Raw genomic sequence first — 23,990 nt, 5'->3', positions numbered from 1 at the left:
CAATTCTCACCTTTTTTCATATCATTTTTTCAAAAATTTTTATTTTTTATAGTTTAGAACAGCTAACCAAGCTTGACAGGACAACTAAACTTTCCATGGGTTAAAATAAATGAAAATCTTGATCAGATTAACATTGAATAAAACTAAACTAAAAAACCAGTCCCTATCTCTAGGCTTTTGAACTTCCTGATTGTTTTACATAGTAACTGAATATTGTTTAGTTGTGATTCAATTAGAACCAGGAAGTTTTAGAAGATATTTGGGGAATAACTGGAACTACATTAATAGAATACTGATTGTCATAAAACCCTTTTAAGCCTGAAGAGAACAAGACATACTATACAACAACATTTAAAGCTTAACAGCTAAACAGAATAGTAAATTAAACCTCAATAAATTCATAAGTTTCACAAATATTTTAGGTTTGGAATAGTCAGTGGGGCACAATATTTTTATACTGAACTGGCTTATAAAATAATATTTTTGGAATTATGGGGAAAACATTCAGTCAAGTCTATTTTGACCCTTGCAAACTTGTAAATCATTTAAACTTTAGAGAACTAGTTCATGATTTAAAGAATGAAAACTCTAGCTACCTCACATATAATTGAATCTGGAATATTTGCACATTTAAATGCCTAACTATAGGTAAACATTTATCCTTTTGGGAGAGGGCCAGGTGAAAGGGCCTCATGGCAAAATAACAACGTTAAGTCCCGGATATCTGACTGTACTGCCAGTGCCACCCAGTCTTAAAAATACTGCTGGATCGTCATCATCATCCTTAGTCAATATTTACTAAGCTTTTTATGACAGCAGTGGCATTAGAAAGTTTATAGAAATCAAAACTAGCTTAAAGATCTCAGTTTATTAGATCTTGTACTGTATGTTTAACATTTATTGTTTTTGCAATTAATGAATCAGAATGTCCTGAACAAAGGTCTTCAATTATTAGCTATTATTTTCATTTGCCAAAATTTTTAACTAGTTTAGATTCAGTAAAAAACTTTAATTCATTTATTAATGCATATGTGTCATGTAAAGAAAAAGAAAACATCTATAATTAAAATATACTAAATAAACCTAATTAAACTGAGTGAAATTTATTGAAATATGAAGGAATTCTCTCCTCTCATTATCATTTCTGACTACAGCTAATGTTCACAGTATTGAATTATTTTAAAAAGGCACCCTCTTCATCTCTAACCAGTCACAGAACCCTGTTTCTACATCAAGTTGAAGAAGAATGTTACGTTAATAGTTCTTTTAAAGTTGGTAGTATTTTTTTAACATCTTATTTTACTTTTAAAAAGTGCTTGAAATACTGCCATGTAAAATACCTTCAAAAACAGTTAAAAATATTTGGCAAACATAAAATGTAAGTGAAGTTATCATTTACATGTATATTTTACATAACACAGGTGAATAAAGTCTACTCTGGAATTTAATTCCCTTATAAATCCTGCCTTTTTTAAAGCACAACACTAATAAAATCTATTTAAAAAATTAATCACATTGTCATAAATAGATATACCAAAACATGGATCAGTTTTTCATTATCAATTCTAAGCACTAAGCTTAATTTGTGCAGGTTACCACGCATGAGTCTTTTCAAAACTTACAAACTCATTGATATAATATACAAAAGTAATACATGTACATAAAAATTTTTAAAATTCAAACACTTTATTAGGGTATGAAAGGAAAGTTAAAGTCTTCTCTCACTTACCATGAATGTAAGAAATCTGACTGTTAGACTCAGTCTCACTTCCCAGGCAACCTGTTGTTAAGTTTCTAATGTATCACAATGGTTAAGCACATACATATATTAATACATACTCACTCATTCAAAACACTTATTGAGCATCAAAGACGTGCGAAGCAGTGATTCAGGTATAAGATTCAGTAGGAAGAAAAAAACAAAATCCTAAAGGACAATCCATAAACACAGTACAGTGTCGTGTAAGCATGTCTATTATGAAAAAAATAATAATAAAGGAGGGTAACAAATAAAGTGATGTAGTAACAGGGTACGCTATTTTAGATAGTGTGATGTTGTGATATTGAAGCAGAAAGTTGAACAAAGTAAAGGAACACACTCATGTGACATTCTGGGGGTAGAACACTCCAGGCAGAGAAAACACATGGCAGGGCGCTGGGATGGGAGCACACCTAGAATATTTGAGTTATTAAGGGACCTTGTGTGGCTCGAGTGAACCAAGAGTAGAAACATGTTAAGAAATAAGGTTAGAGAGGTAGCCAGGGGCTACAGTATATGTATATGTGTACAAACATCCATTTTATAAGTAATATCACAACACACATTTGGGGTCATAAAATTAAATACGTACAAGGTCGAGGAAGATGACTTTAAATTCACAAAGTAGGTGGAATAGAAAGTGGTGAAATGGCAAGTGCATGCCTCTTTTAGAGAGGGTAATTTTTACTTACCCCTAGTCAATTGTTGAAATGCATGAGTGATGGTTAATTTCATGTGTCAACTTGGCTAGGCTATGGTAATGAGATATTTGGTCAAACAGCAATCTAGATGCTGCTGTGAAGGGATTTTGTGGGTTTTTTTTTGTTTTTGTTTTTGTTTTGCTGTGATTAACATGTTTAATTAGTAGACTTTGAGTACAATAGACTGCCTCTATAATTATGAGTAGACCTTATCCTATCAGTGGAAGACTGAGGTCCCCTAAGGAGGAAGAAATTCTGCATCTTGAGACTCAAGGCCACAACATCTGCTAAGTGCAGTGACTCACACCTGTAATCTCAACACTGGGAAGTTGAGGTGAGAGGACTGCTTGATGTCAGGAGTTCAAGATTAGCCTGGGCAACATAGTGAGACCTTGTCTCTATTTTTTTTTTTTTTAATTAGTGCTCACCTCTGGCACATATACTAAAATTAGAACCATACAGAGAAGACTAGCATGGCCCCTGTGTAAGGATGACAGGCAAGTTCGTGAAGCATTCCATATTTTTGGGAGAAAACTTTTGCAATCTATCCATCTAACAAAGGGCTAATATCCAGAACCGACAAGGAACTTAAACAAATTTACAAGAAAAAAAAACCTCATCAAAAAATGGGCAAAGGATATGAACAGACACTTCTCAAAAGAAGACACTTATGTGGCCAACAAATATATGAAAAGAAGCTCATCATCATTGGTCATTAGAGAAATGCAAATCCCACGGTCAGATACCATCTCACACCAGTTAGAATGGCGATCATTAAAAAGACAGGAAACAACAGATGCTGGAGAGGATGTGGAGAAATAGGAACGCTTTTACACTGTTGGTGGGAGTGTAAATTAGTTCAACCATTTTGGAAAACAGTGTGGTGATTCCTCTAGGATCTAGAACCAGAAATACCATTTGGCCCAGCGATCCCATTACTGGGTATGTACCCAAAGGATTATAAATCATGCTACTATAAAGACATATGCACACGTATGTTTATTGTGGCACTAGTCACAATAGCAAAGACTTGGAACGAACCCAAATGCCCATCAATAATAGACTGGATAAAGAAAATGTAGCACATATACACCATGGAATACAATGCAGCCATAAAGAAGACTGAGTTCAGGGTCGGGTGCGGTGGCTCACGCCTGTAATCCCAGCACTTTGGGAGGCCGAGGCGGGTGATCACGTGAGATAAGGAGTTTGAGACCAGCCTGGCCAACATGGCGAAACCCTGTTTCTACTAAAAATACAAAAATTACCCAGGCATGGTAGCGGGCACCTGTAATCTCAGCTACTCAGGAGGCTGAGGCAGGAGAATCACTTGAACCTGCACTCCAGCCTGGACAACAGATCGAGACTTGATCTCAAAAAAACAAACAAAAAAGAATGAGTTCATGCCCTTTGCAGGGACATGGATGAAGCTAGAAACCATCATTCTCAGCAAACTAACACCGGAATAGAAAACCAAACACCACATGTTCTCACTCATAAGTGGAAGTTGAACAGTGAGAACACATGGACACAGTGAGGGGACCATCACACACCGGGGCCTGTTGGAGGCTGGGGGGCAAGGGGAGGGATAGCATTAGGAGAAATACCTAATGTAGACAATGGGTTGATGGGTGCAGCAAACCACCATGGCATATGTACACCTGTGTAACAAACTTGCATGTTCTGCACATGTATCCCAGAACTTAAAGTATAATTAAAAAAAAAAAAACAAAAAAAACTAGGCATGGTGGCAAGTGCCTGTAGTCCTAGCTACTCGGGAGGCTGAGGCAGGAGGATCACTTGAACATGGGAGTTTGAGGCTGCAGTGAGCTATGATTGCGCCACTGCACTCCAGCCTAGGAAACAGAGCAAGACCCTGACTCAAAAATAACAAATTATAAAAAGTACATCAACCCTTCACTGGTTTTGCAGCCTGATGGCTTGCCCTGAGATTTTTCAGACTTGCCAGGCCCCACAATTGTTTGAGCCAACTTCTTAAAACAAATCTTTTGCCCTATTTATATACAGTCTATTGATTCTCTTTCTCTGAAGACCCTGAATAATAAACATGTCATACTATAATCCTAAGGGTCCCACATTGCCAGATCTCCTAGATCTCATCTTGGCAATGAATTTAATATATTTTTTCCAATGATATGCAGACCAAACAAAGCATCCACGGAAAATATTTTAATTTATTTTTTCATTCTAAGAATAATGCTGCAATGAACACTGGATAATGATATTTTTCCTAAGTTTTTTTTAATTCTAAATTTTAAGAAAGGTAAAATCCAAACAAATGTTTCCAATGATAGTTTTCAAATATGAGCACTGTACGTCTAAAAAAAAGAATTTTTTTTTGGTAGGTGATATATTTGCTTTATTATATGGAGACCCCATTTTGACCCACATCCGTGTAGATAACTAACCTACATGCTAGACTAGGTTCATGTCATCTCAAATCATTCATTCATTCACACATTTATCAATGACTTCTTATATGCATTGCACACAAAAAAAACTGTGCAGGAGACACTTTACATCTGAAGAAACTTTCAATCTCGTGTTAAATTTGATTGTTTATTCATTTGCTGATATATATTTACTGAAGTCTTGCTATACATGAAGAACAGAAGCACTAGTAGGGGAATTAAGACACACATTCATAGAACTATTGGACAAGAAAGCATGAGGTATGTATTGCTAGAGAGCCACTGTGAATAACTATGATAGGAATTTTACATATTGAGATCACTTCTAAAGGACAAGATTAGAAAAGGATTAATAGAATAGCTGTTATTTAAATTATGATGCGAAGCCTCAATAAAAATGGGATAGGCAGAGATGGAATAGTCCAGGAGGAAAAGATGACATATGAGAAAGCACTGAAGTGGGAAATTGTTGGGTGTGTCCATGAAATATTGAACAATCTATTTTGGAAGTGCACATAATAGTCAATTCAGTGTAACAAATACTTGTTGAGCACTTACTATATATATATAGAGAGAGAGAGCAATATGCTATATGTATATATATAAGCAATATGCCAGTGACACAAATATGAATGAAACTGGGAAGCAAAAAGATGATTGGTGAAATATTAAATTAGAAACAGGGCCAGGTGCAGTGGCTCACGCCTGTAATCCCAGCACTTTGGGAGGCTGAGGTGGGCAGACCACGAGGTCAGGAGATCGAGACCATCCTGGCTAACACGGTGAAACCCCGTTTCTACTAAAATACAAAAAAAAAAAAAAAAATTAGCCAGGCATGGTGGCGGGCGCCTGTAGTCCCAGCTACTTGGGAGGTTGAGGCAGGTGAATGGCGTGAACCTGGGAGGCAGAGGTTGCAGTGAACCGAGATCACGCCACTGCACTCCAGCCTGGGCAACAGAGAGAGATTGTCTCAAAAACAAAACAAAACAAAACAGAGATGGCAGCAATATCGAGGAAGTTCATGAATGTTACATTAAAGAGTTTGGATTTTATTATATATGTAATGTGGTATTGTTAAATACTATTGATGACTGAATGAGAGGGTGAAAATAAAGTTTCAGGAATCTTAAGAGAAGTAAGGATGGAGAAGACAAGTAAACAAAGTAGCAAAAAAAGCTTGGTCATGAAATTATTCAGGTGTAGTCTAAGTAGGAAAAGGCAAAAGTGACAATGATTGCAAGGAAAAATCTAGCAAAAGTTGGTTAGAAATTAAATTTAAGAAAGCGATGAATCAAAGATTACCTATGTAGGAGGCAACTGCCACCTGTGGACCTATAATAATAGTGATTCTGAGTGCCAAGACCAAGGGAAACACTGCACTTTTAAAATGTAACAAAATATAAAATTATATTTTTCTCAAGCTAATAGAAATAATGTTTAGAAACATCAAATTCCAGGACTTATAATTAGCAAGCCCATTCTAATACAAACTCTGGGTCCTTTGCTAGGCACAACCATTGAGTGACAAAATATTTTGCTAAATGCTCTTAAAAGGAGGTTGAGTCACTTTGTAGAATAACAACTAGCAGTTGAGAGCTATACATGTTGACATTTAGTTTTATTCTTATAACTTACTGTGTTGAATAAGGTGCAGAAAATCATGAAAACCGATAATGCCAAAAAACGTCCTTCTGGATACAAAGTTACAGAAGATTTAAATTTACTTCAGTAGCAATAACCTCTTTACTAATTTAATTGTCTTATATCTCAAGACAGCAAAAATTTGTAAGTGATTTTATAAATTACACTTAGTAATATATTTCCTTGGCACAGTGCTTTACAGTTTTCAAAAACATTCAGATATATCATCTCACTGGTTTTCATATTAAGCAGGTCAGATATTATTGATGTTTACAGGTGAGGCAACCGACATTCAGAAGTTAAGTCACTTAGTAAATGCCATATTCTGTAAGTTGAGAGGAAGAAGAGACGAATGCTTAATAAATATAGTCCAAATCACTGGACATGTAGAAAATGTATACTTTAAGTTTTTTTTTTAAACTGTTTTAATTTTATTTTTGTTTTACATTCCAGAGTCACCAATAAATATATACATAGTGACTTGAATAGTGAAGCCAGCTGTAAATTTTTAAATTTAAAGGCCCTGAAAAATAGATATAACTTAATGGCATAAAAAGACTGTTTGACTCTAAATGTTACTAAATAAAAATTTAATCTACTTCATATAAAGGGGTAACAAATTTCATAAAATGTGAGAAGTAGAAAAAGCTTCTCACATCAAAATTAAAGAAACTGAAATCTAGCAAAGTTGAAACTTGTCTACAGTAATCAAAAAAAAAAAAAAAAAATCTGATTAATGCCAAAGATGGAAGTGTAATTCAAGTCTTCTTGTGTTCTTTTTAATCACAGCTGTTGCAGTATGGTACCATAATGTAGCTCCATAAATAGTTAATTATTAGAGAAAACAGAGGTGTGACAAAAATTTTATGTCACTGGGTAGGCCAATTGATTAGAATATACAACTAATGAGGTCAGGATCAAGTGTTCAACCCCACTCTTGATGAGGGATTTGCATTGAGAAAAATACTTCATGTATTTTTAGCTTCATGGCTATAGTTTGCATGCTATAATCACCAGTGACTTTTCTTACCAACTCGTAGTTCCAACCAAGAAAGCATATGGTTCAGTAAAAAACTATCACTACCATAAAAAAAATAAAAAACCTCACGGATTCTAGTGACAATCAGCAGTATTTCTGATTGTTAAGGATAGTATATACACAGACCAAAAAAAGTATATAAAGAGAACAGGACCCATACTGAATAAAATTTACTAAAGTAGTACAGAAAAAAATAAAGAATTTTACTTTCTTTTTGAGTATATTTCATCTGGACTCTATCTTTATGGTTTCTATGACTTTTAAATGTATATTACAAACCCAGTAAGTAGGGTTCATGTTTATCCCACTTTTCACTATGTTAAACACATAAGTATTTCATATAATTATTGTCAAAAAATACTAGTTCAATCATAGGAAACAAACTACCTTAAAAAGTGAAGCATTCTCTTCAACATTTATGTTCTAAAATGTCAAATTTACCATATTCTGAATGGCATTACAAATTCACACATGCAATCACATAAAATATAACAAAAATGTAAAGCACACTGACTGTTGTTAATTATAATATGTATAATAAATCCTATACTACTGCCACCAAACAACAAGGTCTAATTCTTGTCTAAACACTTTAATTTACACTTTCTTTAAGTGAAAGGAAATATAAGGAAGCACTATAAAATCAGCAAACATTGAAACAGGCATTCCCTCAATTAGAAAAGAATTTGTTATTATTATGTCTCCTGAACGTAGGAATGCAGCACTACAGGTTTATAACAACAGGAAAAAAATCATTACTAAATACAAATCTAATCCCTAAAAGTTTAAGATTCTTTCTTGATGGAACTGTCTAGATTTGATTAACGAAGGTGTTGCAAATGAATTTAGCATTTGCTATAGCAATCAGGAGGTACTAATATTTAATAATAGCACTTTTATAATATATGGAATTTATTTTAAATCTTGATATTGTTATTCCTCTCCTGCTATCTTTTCTGTTTTAATGCAAAAGAGCTATCAGCTACAGTGGTAAGTTTATTATCTCTACCCTCCCATCTCACTGGCCACTCCTCCTAACTGCTGAAAGAAACAAAAGGCCAAGGCTTCATTTTCTTAGCACTCAAAATATTCTAAAACTCAAAGGAAACAAACAGAATAAAGAAACTCATAAACCTGTATTTCCATATTTCCATTTTCCTTATTTCCATACAAGGGAATGGAATGTTTTTACCAGCAGTAGCTCTTACACCAAACTCAGAGAAGGAAAAAAAAAAAAAAAACGCCAGTATCACTAATTAGTAAAGAAGAAAAAAACTGGGGAGACAGAGTCTCACTCTGTTTCCCAGACTGGAGTACACTGGTGTGATCTCCACCCACGGCAACCTCTGCCTCTTGTGATCAAGTGATCCTCCCACCTCAGTGATCCTCCCACCTCAGCGATCCTCCCACCTCAGCCTCCCGAGTAGCTGGGATTACAGGAACATGTCATGCCTTGCTAATTTTTGTATTTTTTGTAGAGACAGGGTTTGGTCATGTTGCCCAGGCTGGTTTTGAACTCCTGGACTCAAGCGATCCGCCATCCTCCCAAAGTGCTGGGATTACAGGCGTGAGCCACCATGTCCAGCCACTAATTAGTAAAATCAAAGGAAAGGTAGAAGGAAAGCCATCATCATATTTTAATCTGCCCCTAAAACGAAGAGCTGATCATACGTCCTCCATTGTTTTGGCTGTTGGAGAGTTGAGAGTCAGAGTTGAAGCTTTCTCTTTTGCTGCTTCACAGTATACATGCCGGCTGTATTCTGACTCACCCCTGGCTCTAGCTACCTGTTCTAATCCTATATTTTCCTACCCTTATTTTTTCTTAAATATTGGTAAATAACTTTCTCTGATAGCATACATGTATAAATGTATATGTAAATGTAAACTGATTTGGATAGTTGAAAGTATTGCTTGCCAAACATAATCCGTTATCTATGAGTTCTATCTATCTATTTAATCTATCTGAAAATTACGGAGTTAGTTTTAGGTTCCTTCACATAAAAAGGAACCTTTTCATTTCTTCTATAACATAAGAAAATTAGTAGAGAAACCTAATATCTCTATGAATTAGTTGTGTTTGACATACAGATAAGTAAGCATCATTTACTAGGTGTGGAAGAAATACAGTTTACTTTAATTTAAATCAAATTAAAATAGACTTTCAGCTTGCAGGAAACTTAAGCTTGGTTTTTTGGTAATTTCCTCCCCCTTCCTAGAGTTGTACATCACAGGAATCTTTTACTGATCCCATTTAAAATAAATTTCTGTATATCCTCACAGAGTGTGCTCTGTACCTTTAAAAAATGTGTAGTAAAATGACAACATAAAATTTACTATTTTAACCATTTTATCTGTACAACTTACTGGCAGTAAGTACACTGACAATATTGTACAATTATCACCATTATTCATTTCCACAACTTTTCATCATCCCACTCTGTGTACATCATATAATTCCCCACTCTTATAACTCCCTATTCCCTTTCTTCAACTCTGGGTAACCTCTATTTTATTTTCTGTCTCTGTGAATTTGCCTATTTTAAGTACCTCATATAAGTGGAATCATACAATCTTCGTCTTTCTTATCTGATTTATTTCACTTAGCATAATGTCTTTAGGTTTGTCCATGTTGCAGCATGTATCAGAATTTCATTTGTTTTTGAATAATGAATAGTTGGATAATATTCCATTCTCTGTATATACCACATTTTGTTTATTCATCTGCAGAGGGACACTTGGGTGGTTTCTACCTTTTGGTTAATATGAACAATGCTTTCATAAACACTGGTGTACAGTAACTGCTTGTCCTTACTTTCAATTCTTTTGAGTATATACCTAGGAGTGGGCTTGCTAGATCATATGGTAATTCTATGTTTGACCTTTGAGGAACCACTAAATTGTCTGCTACAGTGACTGCATCAATTTACATTCCCATCAGCGAAGCAGGAAAGTTCTCTGTATCTTTTTGTTTTAGGGGAAACATGGAATCTCCCTGGAAGATGCAACTTCCCTTACATTTTTGAGTGGATACCAAACATTCTTCCATGCATCACACATTGTGCAGGTCTCTTATGATATATCTAGTGATATGCCACTCTTCATTCAATAGGTAGGATTTATCTGTTTTTGCATCATGCTCAGAACTGAGTGCTTCACTTCATTTAAGCATTTCACTTAAATAGTAACATTCCGCTTTCTGATTTCAATCTCCTGTCTCTTCAGCTCTTGCATTATATATATATTTGTGTGTGTGTGTGTGTGTGTGTGTGTGTGTGTGTGTATTTTGAGACAGAGTTTCACTCTTGTTGCCCAGGCTGGAGTGCAATGGTGCAATCTTGACTCACTGCAACCTCCACCTCCCAGGTTCAAGCGATTCTCCTACCTCAGCCTCCTGAGTAGCTGGGATTACAGGCATCCGCCCCTACGCCTGGATAATTTTTTGTATTTTTAGTAGAGACAGGGTTTCGCCATGTTGGCCAGGGTGGTCTCGAATTCCTGACCTCAGGTGATCTGCCCAACCTCTCATGTTCAGAAGCCAACACTGACCCCTACTTTATGCAGGAGGTGGGGGGGGGCGTGGCTAATACTAATTGTGGCCTCAAATTTAGTAATACAGCTATTCTTAACTCCTTTACTCCTGTCTCTGATCACAATTTGGCCAGCTTCTTTTTCAAGGTGAACTTTTCTGCAGATACTCTAAATTCCAACTCTTCCTACTTCCTCTGGAATCCTGCTCTATAAGAATTCTTTCTTTTGGCTTCTTCAAATTAGCCATAAATATACTCAAGTATTTGCTATTTTTCAAAAACAAAAATCCTTAACCTACGTTTCCTCTCTTCTCAATTATCACAACCACCTTTCTTACTCAAGTTTCTTCAAGGACTGCTCTATTGTCCAAATTGCTATGCTTCTTTACCTCCTAATTACTCTTCAATTCACAGAAAACTGATGTCTATATATAATACTCTATTGACTAAACTACTCTGTGGAAGTCACTAATGGCCACTGAATTTCCAATGTAAAGGATACCTTTGGTCCTTATCAGAGTTAACCACTTAGTAACATTTGACTCTTTTTTCCTTTGGGAAATCTTCTCTAGTTTCAGTGATATATTTTTTGGTTCTACTCCTACCTCACTGATCTTTTGTTTTAAAAAGAAATATATCTTAACACTGGTTGATCAATAACAATAAACCAAACACTGTGCTCAGAGCTGAACACACTTAAAACAACCCTATAAGTAGGTACTATTACTCTCATTTTAAAGAAAGGAAAGGAGTTTGGTGAGGTTCATTTATACACGACCACACATGGCATGGCTGTCTAATTGCAAATCCCAGTGGCTTTATTACATCACCAGAAATATTTTTTAAGTAGCAGTGAGAAAAGTAGTTGTGAAGCATATCTTTGAACCAATAATTACCAACCTCTATTTAGAAGAGATCATATAATCCTACTAGACTCATGTAGATTTTAAAGAGTATTTGAAAAACAAGAATTTTAGCCTTATGATTTTCAAAAATGATTCAATCATCTTTCACAATTTGGCAGAGAAGGAGCTTCAGGAACTGGCATCAAGGTTTGCTTGTTAGGAAGTAATGTCAGTTCATGCAACATTATCATATACCTCTCGGAATTCTCTGACACTGTCACTTCATCAACAGAGCACCCACTGTCCTGTCCCATAAATGCTACTGGAGAATGTTCCATAAAAATCCTCTCCATCAATAGGGTGAATCTACTACTTACCACGTTGCAATGTCCGTGGTCAGGGCACAAATCATATGGTATTCATGTGTTAATAACTGGTTTAATATCTGCCTCTTTATTACTTTACCAATAAGAGACCTTAATTTAATGGAGCTAACTGAAATATGCATGTAGAACATCAGCTCTCAAACTTGGCTGCACACGGGAATTTTCTAGAGAGCTTTAAAAAGACACTGATGTAATCAGCATGCAGTGGGCTAAGCGTCAGAATTTTTAGAGACCATCAGATTATTCTAATAGCAGCTACAGTTGAGAGTCATTGGGTAAAAGACAGGCGAAAGAGTGTAATATTCATTTTATAGTCCAAAATAAAGTAGGTTGGTAGTACGTATTCATTCATCATCAGGGTTTTGCTTACCTGTATGCCCACTTATAGATACTAATTCTAATTGCAAAAGCAAATGATTCCCAACAGTCAGTGACCAACCAAACATACTTGATGTTTGATAACTGCATTCGTTTCCAAGGACAGCCATAACAAAGTACCACAAACTGGGTGGTACTGTTAAAACAACAGATATTTAATGTCACATAGTTCTGGAAACTACAGAAGTCTGGAATCAGGTGTCAGCTGGGCTATGTTCTTTCTGACAACTGTAAAGGAGAGTCCTTCCTTGCCTCTTCTAGTGTTTGGTGTTTGCCAGCAATTGGTGTTTGCCAGCAATTGCCTGGCTTGTAGATACATGGCAGTCTTCTCCCCATGTGTCTTCAGATTGTCTTCCCTCTGTGCATGTCTGTCTCTGTGTCCAAAATTTCCCCTTTTTATACGGACACCAATAGTAGTGGATTACAGCCCACCCTACTGACTTTATTTTAACTTGATTACCTCTGTACAAACCCTATTTCAAAATAAAATCACATTCTGAGATAGCAGGGGTTAGGACATCAGCATAACCCTTTTGGGGGGCATAATTCAACTCATAACAATAGCCAACTACTACAGATGTTACTAACATTGCTCCAAAGCAGGAGGGCTTAACCTGGGGATGGGAAAGAATTACACCTTTATTTTCACCAACTCTCATGGAACTACAGTATTTCCTACAATTATGAACATGAGCAAGAAATTGCAGTAGTACTATCAGTGGTTCTTGAGAGTTTGCACCCATAGAAATCACTGGTATTTTCATGTCACATTTCAGCATTTGCAGTTATCCAAAAATACCACTTACAGTCATCACTGGCTTGAAATTAAAGTTGTTAATGGACTTACTGCTAGATCTAGTTATTTTATCCATTAATAATGATGCATGTATATCATGATATATCATGACACAATATTTTCTTAACTGTATTTCAATTAAACATTTTGATTTAATTGTATTTTATGCATTTTAACTTTATTCTCAGAAAAGGTCCAAATTAAAACAAAAATCTTTCAAAAATTTAACAGCCCCCTTAGTGAATTTCTACATTTCAGACTTGAGGATTTTTTTAAACTTAGTAATGAAAGAATATACATAGCATTGTACATTGGTGTGTTTTTTCAATGTTTTCTACCATGATCCACTGTAAGAATATATGTTTTACACATAACCCAATACACAATCTTTTCTCTGTTTCTCACATACAAACCTGAAACAAAAGTTTACCATTACTATAAGAGATACATTCTGACATTTCTATTCATTTTCATTAAAAAATACCTACCTTATTAATGTTACAGGAGTAGTTGTGAATACTCCTGTAACATAAATTAATAACTCTGTCATATTAAAATACATGAAAGATTATTATTACTATGCATGTGCTGTTTTAAAAATATATATTTAAATATATATTACATTTATACATATAAATATAAATATATGTATATTTTACATTTACAATTGTTTTAGAGGTGGTATTTAGATGGACAAATAGCTCAACAGCTATCCAGGCTTCATTTAGATACATGGTAATGGATTATGTAAATTTCATAGTTATGACGAGAGTAGAAATTTAAACTTGACCAAATATAGGAAAGAGAAGAGGTAGAATAAGAAATATTGTAAGCCTGAATCTTTTTTTAGTTATAAAAATGCTTTAAGTGCATAATATTTAATTTCATTGAGGTATTTCCTTATTCACTATTGTAAAATCAGGTAGAAACATTTCCCAAACTAACAATATTTACTTAACCCCAGGCTGAAAAGAATTTTACCTGTAGTAAACTCGAAGGGTCTGGATTTCCTCTTCCAGTTTTTTGTACTGTTGAACTGCAGTTTCTCTGGCTTGTTGCATAGATAACAACTTTGCCTGCAAGCAATTAATATTTTAAGAAATTCAGTATTCATTTTAGTGTGATAGAATAGAGTACTACAGTAAGAATAGTAGTCTTAAATTACTGACAGTTAAAAAAAACCAAACCTATGAATGTTTTCAGTAGAGTCTCATAAGTTACCAGAAAATAGTCTAAAGGCATTAATAATACAAATACTAAAAACTTGAACATATTAAATTTAGCAACCTTGCTCATTACTAAACTTCAACCTTATTTATCTGTATCATCAGATATATGCCCTTCTGCAATGTTTAACTTTATACAGAGAATTCAGAAAGTGGAACATGGGTTTCAGAGCAATATCTATAGTAGAGATAAGTACAATGTGTGTTTCACATACAAATTTAATGTGGCTCCACTGCCTGATCATACTAGATTTTCTTTTAACTTTATTAACAGTAAAACTCAGAAAATTCTAAATATGTTGTCAAGCCATCTTTCATACTGAATGTGAAAAAAATACAGCAGGCTACAAACTGATTCTTACAGTTATGACTTAACCTTTTCAATTCCTTCTCTGTGGGAAAAAAACAAATTCTGAAAGGGGAGAATGGCAGCAACCCTAAATGCTAGTGATACTTTATTAAAGGAGCATTATTGTTCCATCCTGCTATAATATTTCAGTTTTAAAGAACAGGTAATCAGTTTTTTTCAATGAGGTTCAACATAGTAATTTAAAAAGAATTTGCCACGTTCCCACCATCATTCCCATTGGATTTCAAACAACACCAAAAACAGTTTTCAACATAACTGAAAATCTGGCACTGGTAAGTCAGATTTTAGTATTGTTTATTCAAAGTTAAATTTTCATAAAATGGTTATCTTTCACTTTGCTTTAAGTGGTGTTTGAAAGGTAACGCAGAGCAAATTGTTGTCACAAACCTCACAAAGTAGGAAAACCACCAACAATTAAAAAGTAATAGAAGTTTGGAGCCACAGGTTCAGAATTTTGCTGAATTCACATAATTTCACTGGAATTGTTTTATTGTGTAAGAAGTCATATGAAAAATTGTAAAATCCTGATTATAGGAAAATTAATCAACATAATAAAAGTGAACTTTACAGAGTGCCACTTTTCTATTTTAATAATAGATAATTTTAAAAACATGCAGCAGTTCGGACCTTTGCATATAAGTTTTAGCATTAAGATTAATTTGTTCTCTGAACTGGTAAATTCTATCCAAGTGTTACCTTATAGCTAAATTTAAGATGTTTGAAAGCTTGCTTTAACATGCCATAGTCCATAATTAGAGATAAAACATTCTAAAAAATTAGGGAAAAGCATCTAAAGTAAAAATAGATGGCTGATTCTTAATGTCAAAGAATGAAAGCTTTTCCAATTTTCAGTATACCATAAAATGTGATTAAAATGGTAACTTGGAAGACACAGATACCCACTGTGACTAATGGCAGGTCAAAAAGAATCACACATATCACATTCAACTTTAAAAACTTCAGACTTCAAACGTGCATTTAAGGAATATCAAATACTGAACAGGTAATATAGATTTTACTAAATAAATATGTGCCAGTGCTACATATATACAAATGCTGAAATAAAATGATTGTTTTGAAGTCTTTTACTTGGTACCTGTGCACAGAAACCAAAACCAAAACCAACCAACAAAACAAAAATTATTGTAGGAAAACACTAAAATGTAGTTTTTGCCTAGAATTTTTTTTTCTTTTTTTTTTTTTTTTTTTTTTTTTTTGAGACGGAGTCTCGCTCTGTGGCCCAGGCTGGAGTGCAGTGGCCGATCTCAGCTCACTGCAAGCTCCGCCTCCCGGGTTCACGCCGTTCTCCTGCCTCAGCCTCCCGAGTAGCTGGGACTACAGGCGCCCGCCACCTCGCCCGGCTAGTTTTTTGTATTTTTTAGTAGAGACGGGGTTTCACGGTTTCACCGTGTTAGCCAGGATGGTCTCGATCTCCTGACCTCGTGATCCACCCGTTTCGGCCTCCCAAAGTGCTGGGATTACAGGCTTGAGCCACCGCGCCCGGCCTAGAATTTTTCATAATGAAAATGGGACTGTGATAAGTTTAAATTCCCATGCTTAAGGTATTATTGAAAATTTCACTTTCTCCTCCCACATTTAGTTGACTATGAAGACTTGGTGTTGTTTTATAACAGTTCACTCAATTTCTTAATTCCCAGCATCTAATTTTCTTCCTAGGCCCTAGTGATTATGTTCAAAGCTACTATAAACTTTCTGGCTTTACAATATCCTTACTTTATCACATATATGCTTATCTGGCAGCATTTCTTTTTTGGGAAATACTTTACCCTATGCTACAGTGATCTTGTTCAGTCTCTGTGGCTAGAGTGAATTTCATCCCCCATCACCTCAGGTATAAGATCCAGGTTGTCTAATTGAAGTACTGCATCCCACTAGCCCCAGAAGAAAATCGAGTCCTGACGATATCATTTCTACTCTTGGATTCACGTATGCCAGAAAACAGATCCAGATCTGCTTCCTGGACTTCCAGGATAGATAAAATCCTTTGTCGGGGGGTAAGTTGGAGGGTGACTTAGGCTAGTTTGAGTTGGGTATCTGTTGCATGCACTGTTGAAATATTCAACCAATTTAAATGTGCTATTTACTTCTATAGTATTTCCTAGATTGATATTTATATCATATAATCCTATCATACTATAGGTCAAAAATAAATGTCATATCAAAAATATCAAGGAAATAACAAACAAGATATTTTTCCTGTCTTTCTTTCTGGCATCCTATTCCCATATTTCTGACAATTACTTTTATAAAAACTGCATGTATTCATTTATGTGTATACTTGCAAAAATAAATGCATGCATTAAACAAAAACTAACAAAACTCAGTGTAAGAGAATATACAATATAAAGTAAATCTCCCACCTCCTACCCTCAGTACTACAAATCCCTTCTCCTGAGATTACTAGTTATCTGTCTGTTGTACCTTCTTTCAGAGATAGTTTGTACATATATAAGCATATATAGACACTTGCGAATAAATTATCCCTATTTACAAAATTGACAGCGCTTTATACACACTGTTATACACACCTTGCTTTAATTTTTTTTTCAAAAATTGCTATTTTGCTTCACAAAAAAAAAAAAAAAAATTCAGCCAGGTACAGTGGCTTATGCCTATATGGTAGCTCATGTCTCATTTCCCAGTGCTTTGGGAAGCTAAGGTGGGAGGATTACTTCAGCCCAGGAGGTTGAGACCAGCCTGGGCAACATAGCAAGACATCGTCTCTACAAAAAGTTTAAAAATTAGTTGGGTGTGGTGGCATGCACCTATAGTCCCAGCTACTCAGAAGGCTGAGGCAGGAGGATTGCTTGAGACCAGGAATTCAAGGGCTTCAGTGAGCTAGGATCGCACCACTGCACTCCAGCCTGGTCAACAAAGTGAGACCCTGTTTCTAAAAAAGAAAAAAAAAATCCCTACCCCATTCCACGTATCACACTCATCAGTCACATCCCTTTCTTCCTTCCTAGCCCCAAAGAAAAACACTTTTATGAATTTGGGTTCATTATTTACAAGAATAGTTTATAATTTTACTATAGTATAAACATTTTACACAAGTATAACACTTTTTCTTCTTATAGTCATATTTTAAGTAAAATTTTATCAAAGTAAACATATATGCAAGTAAGTACACACATGGACTTTTCAATATCAGACTTATTGAGTCATAATTTGTACAAGGTAAAGATTTACCCATTTTCACTACATAGTTCTGTAAATTTTGACAAAGTTATCCAGGCTTGACACAGAATATTCTTGTTACCCCCAAATGGTCCTTGTGCAACACTGGAGTTAATGCCTTCTTTTCACACCCAGCCTCTGGCAATCAGTGATGTGATTTTTGTCCCTATACTTTTTCCTTTTTAGGAAAGTCATATAAATGGAATCATACAGTATGCAGTCTTTTGAGTCTAGCTTCTTTTACCTAAACATAATTTTTTGAGATTCATCCACATTATTTCATGTATTGGTAGTTTATTCTTTTATATCACTGAGTAGTATTCAATTGTATGAATGTCTCACAAACTGTATATCCACTTACCTGTTAGACATTTGGCTGATTTCTAGTTCTTTGGCAATTACTAATAAAGCTGCTGTAAATATCTATATATAGGTCATTTCCGTGGAAATATAACTTTGTTTCTCTTGGGTAAATACCTAAGAGTGAAATTGCTGAGTCCTGTGGTAAGTGTATATTTACACTTTATACATCTATATATCTACATATAGATATATAAAGTTATATATAAATAAACATATACTTTATTAAAAAACTCCCAAACTTTCTGTCTATAATGATATCACTTTAAAGCATCCATGCTTAACTACAAATCAATGCCACTTTTTGACCACCTACTATGAGTTAGGCATTCTTTCAAGTGTTTAAAATACATTACTATAGTCTATTCTCATAACCAACCTATGAGGTAGTTCCTATTATCCCTATTTTGCAAGATATAAAACATAGGTTTATAAAGCTTAAGTAATTTCTAATTATAACAGAGCTAGTGAACTCAAATAGAAATTCAGACCTGTTTGTTCCAAAATACATATTTTCTTTTTATACCACTGTACACATTATATATAAATTACTTAATTCCAGGTGTCACAATGGAATCAAACGATGATTTGATAACAGAGTTAATGACAATAATGAAAGTCCACAGAATAATCACAGTGTATTTTATACCTTCCGTGACTGAAAAATGGGTTGGTTAAGTAATGTTAAGCTAGTCTTATAGTTACCTATCTTGATATCAGTCTTGACTAATGCCATCTAAATAGGACAGCCATTTGTACTGGCACTGTATCAGAAATGAACTACACTGTTTCATTAGAGTTTAATTTAGTAACTCAGAATGACAAAGAAAAGACTCCACTGTGCACATCACTAAGCACTATTCTTAACTACTATTGTGGATAAACCACTTTTATCTCTCCTTGAGATCTTGTTATGTTTGGTTTAAATGTGTTTTTAATAGTTATAGTCTGATACAGTTAAGCCTTATTTTGGTAACTTCAAGACCATGAATAGAAATTGGTTTTTATCTTAGAACAGAGACATTTGATGTTATGTGTGATATCTGCTAAATAAAGAAGCATACAGTACAAATTAAATCACAGAAGCAAATAATTTTAGACTTGGAAAGGATCTCAGAGGTAATACGGAACCTTAGTTTTATAGAGGAGGAAATTGTTGCTAATACAACATGTTCAGGGAAACATTTGGAAATTGTGCAAGGTTTCATAGCTGGTTAGAAAGGAAGTTGGAACTAACAAGTATTCAGAAAACGTTGCTTATTTTACCATACAAGACCACATTTCAATATCGTATAATTTAATATGTGTGTTAGTTATTTTAATAGAGTTATTTCCAGAGTAACCATAAATATATATGATTGAGCTAGCACTATTAAACACATCCATAAAATATATAATGGTATATCTTCAAACAATACATCAAGTTAGACGATTGTTCAAAGAACATGACTACAGACCTACCAGGATTTTAATTTTTAACCTCAGAAGAAGGTTAAGAATCTAGTAGAAAAGAAACATAACTAAATAACTTGTATAAGGATACCCAAAAAGTTAAAAGCTGTTTTCACAAGGATAAAAATGACCAGGTTTCAATTAAACCTCCACTTCACAGGAAGGCTTGGATTGCTTACCATTGTGTATTACCATAGTGTATTGTTCCCTACAGCTGATTCCTTAGAGGTTGTTCTATCTTGTCCTGATGTCATGTCTCTCTGTTTATCAGACCAGAGATAATGAGGTTCCTCAGTCAAAAGTAGTCATATATACACTGTCAAGTGATATATGAGATAGTCTGACATGATGAGAGAGAGAAGAAGAGTTTGTGGTGGAAGCAGAACTCAGAACATTCACAGGCAGAAACTGATTCATGGGCAGTGAGCAGAAGCCATGGAGGAGAGAAAGGCAGGGGAGAGAGACATATGCCAGAAAGACAGTGCAGCCATGGTGATTAAAAGCATAGTCTATGGAACCAGAAAGGCTGGGGTCACATCCTGGCTTCACCACTTACAAACTGTCCTATCTTGGCAAGTTAGCAAATCTTCATATGCCTCAATTTCCTCACCTACAAAGTGGAGTAACTGCACTTTATATCTTAGAGGGCTGATGTTAGGAAGAACTAAGTTAAAATCTGTAAAACACAACAGTGCCTGGGACTTGCTTTAATATGTGAACTAGCTGGATCACTCAGCAGATGAAGAAGCAGGAGACGTGCTGCAAAACAAGTAAAGAAAATAAAATCTAGTGTAGATCTGGCTGGTACCATGAAAACCTTTACACATAATGAAAGATGTCCAAGTCCCTGAGAGGTCTTGCTGTTTACAGTCTTCCTCATGATTCTATCTTCACCAGAAAGTCTTTGTTGACCAAGGTAAGTAGGAGAGTTTTCTTGTTCTTTGTCACAGATCATGTAATTTTCCTTCCCAACAAAATTAGTACAGTCACATACAGAATAATAACGCTTTGGTCAACAACGGACCACATATATGACTATAGTTCCATAAAAATATAACACTATATTTGTACTGTACTTTTTCTATGTATAGATATGTTTAGATACATAAATACTTGCTGTTGTGGCACAGCTGAATATGTTGTACAGGTTTGTAGCCCAGGAGCAATAGGCTACACCATATAACCTAGGTAGGCTATACTACCTAGGTTTGTAGTAGGCTATACTACCTAGGTTAGTATATGAAATCACCTAAGGATACATACAGTGGATCCCCACTGTAAGTAACGCATGACTGTATACAAAATGTTGTATTCCTCAAGAATCCCCTTTTACTATGTGTCATAGGATTTCAGTGATCACTTGTGAAAACAGAATACATTTTAAAGACTTGATTTTAATGGATATTTTTTATTAAGTATAGTTTAGGTTGGATTCTCTTTATCATGAACACCAATACCAGAATTTATAATACTTTAAATATGTATAGTGATGTGTGATGTATAAGACTTGTACTATATTATCTAGTTTGAGATAGTAGGAGCTTGAATACTTTCATTGAATGAATAAATGCTATTTCTACCGTTTCAGAAGAGAGGAAAATAAGAGAGAGATTATTAACTACGCAGATTGTCTGTTAATGAGGGGGCAAATTCTGGTCTTCTTTCAAGTCCTAACAATATACAGTTATACATAGACACAGCAAAATAGGAAGACATGCCAGACACTATTCTAAGTGCATTCTATATTCATATATCATTTCTCACAAGATGTTGTATAGTAGCTACTATTACTATTCTATTATAAAGATGAGGAAAATGTTACATCACTTACTTGTCAGCCAGTTAATCAATGGTGGAACAAGGGTTTGAACTCAGGAATTATGGCCCAAGTCTCTCCTTTTAACTGCTATGTTATAAATACTAGGCAAAATTTGGTGCTTTAAAAAAAATCTGTGCTAATTTTTATCAATGAATTATATTACCTAATTTGATTTAAATAAATTGGTATAAGAATTATTTTTAAACATAACTCACACAGTTTAAGATGCCATCCAAGCCTTTCTTGGAGGCACATATATAGTTTTTGGATGTTAGTCCATTTAATGACAAAAGGTCATCTGTGGTGTTTCCCTCAACTTTACAGACACCTGGCAAAAAAGTAGTATTACCATTCTCAGAAATATTAGTAATAGTATATAATCTATTTTTAAGGAATAATGATGATGAGGATTTCTCTCTACTGCAATAACTAACTCCCAAAGAAGCCTATTCTATTTTGGGGGCAGGGGTGGCACAAGCTTCCAAGCATTTATCCATTTACACACATGCAGGTAAGGTAGAGGAAAAAAAATCTCTCTCTACTGGATCTAGCAATGATTCAGCAAGTGTTCTTCTGCCTGTTTTGCAAGTGCGTTTTTAAGACACTATTCTTAGTCAACTAGCCTGAGTTCCATTCTGTGCTTGTTTCCTAGTACTTGGCTTAATCTTGAATCCAGACCTCTGCCTGTTTACTTGGATTTGGTGTCTGCCTAAATTTATACCCTCCAAAGTATTGTATCACTTTGGCTTTTTCAAAACACTAAATACTAAGATACAGAGGCATAAACATGTAATTGTGCTTCTATATCAGCAAAAACAAAGAAGAAACCTTGAAGCAGTGAAAGATAAATGATTCATTATTTAAAAGGGATTCTCCATAAGATTAACAGTGAATTTCTTATAAGAAACCATGGAGGCCAGGGGCAGTAAGATGGAATATTCGAAGTAATGAAAGAAAAGACATGAAGAGATATTTCACAAGGGAAGACATCTACATGGCTGACAAACATGATACACATGCTCAACATCACTAGTTTTCCGGGACATAAGATTTAAATCCCAATATGCTGTCACTTCATCCACAATTGAAGAGGTAAAATTACAATGACTAACAATAGTAGGATATACTGGCTACGATGTGAAATTACTAGAAATCTCTCACATTTTGGGTGGGTGTATAAATTAGTTCCATGCTTTTAGGAAACGTTTGGACTACTGATCATGGATGGCCTATTATGAAAATATGTCATTCACTAAATTGGGAGAAGTCAACTTGTCTTTTCATGTGTATTATGGGTATTATTAAAGATTATGTCAGATTTGATTTTTAATAAAGTCATTAAAATTATAGGTTAATAATCCTTTATTCACAATACAAAAACCCCAACATTTCTGAAAACAAAAAAGAACTTTAAAAAAATTTTTGGCACTGAAATCAATTCATGTTAAACCTAGGTAAACTGATGTAAAGCCATTTATGGTCTTCCTTTATCTCACTAATTGTAAATATTTACATTTTGTTGCAGAAATACTGGGTTTGGTTAGTTTTTAACTTATATTTGACTCCCCCGCATTGTTGCAGGCCTTTGAAAGCCCATAGCCTTGAGGCACTATGTTTATGGGATAAAACAGCCTAGTAAAAAAGCCTTTTAAACTAAGGTGTTTTAGGAAATGCCTTGTTTCCCAATCCCTCACTCCAACCAGATGTTGTTACTTGATCCTACCTGTGGTCTCATGCCCACATGTAATCTGGGAGGAGTTCTTATTTTGGGCATAATAGGCAGAATGTCTCCCAAAGAGGCCACATCCTATTCCCCAGAACCTGTGAATATGTTAGGTTATATGAAAAGAGGAGAATTAGGGTTACAGGTGGAATTAAAGTTGCTAATCAGGTGACCTTGAGATGAAGACTATCCTGGATTATCTGGGTAAGCCCAACGTAGTCACAAGTATCCTTTTAAGTGGAAGAGGGAGGCAAAGAATAAGAACCAGAGAGATAGCAGTGTAGGAAAGATTAAACTGGCCATTGCTGACCTTGAAGATGAAAGGGGCCCACAAGCCA

At 34.9% G+C, this 23,990-nt stretch overlaps 1 protein-coding gene and 1 non-coding gene across 23 annotated transcripts in view; one reads left to right on the top strand and one right to left on the bottom strand.

The window, feature by feature from the left end:
• The window catches only part of MIPOL1 (mirror-image polydactyly 1), a 410,565-nt gene that overhangs the window by 157,910 nt on the left and 228,665 nt on the right, over window positions 1-23,990 (bottom strand). For all 22 annotated transcript variants that reach the window (XM_028851506.2, XM_077940917.1, XM_028851505.2 and 19 more), the window contains one exon: window positions 14,486-14,580. In XM_028851506.2, the coding sequence (XP_028707339.1) occupies window positions 14,486-14,580 (95 nt within the window). The remainder of the gene's footprint in view (window positions 1-14,485; window positions 14,581-23,990) is intronic.
• LOC114679747 (U6 spliceosomal RNA) lies at window positions 2,881-2,985 on the top strand. The gene has a single exon (XR_003731860.1). It is a non-coding gene; the product is annotated as a U6 spliceosomal RNA (small nuclear RNA).

The sequence above is a fragment of the Macaca mulatta genome, chromosome 7, assembly GCF_049350105.2.
Source record: "Macaca mulatta isolate MMU2019108-1 chromosome 7, T2T-MMU8v2.0, whole genome shotgun sequence".
Taxonomy (NCBI): Eukaryota; Metazoa; Chordata; class Mammalia; order Primates; family Cercopithecidae; genus Macaca; species Macaca mulatta.
The sequence above is the reverse complement of the archived record's forward strand: the minus strand, read 5'-3'. Positions and strand labels throughout refer to the sequence as shown.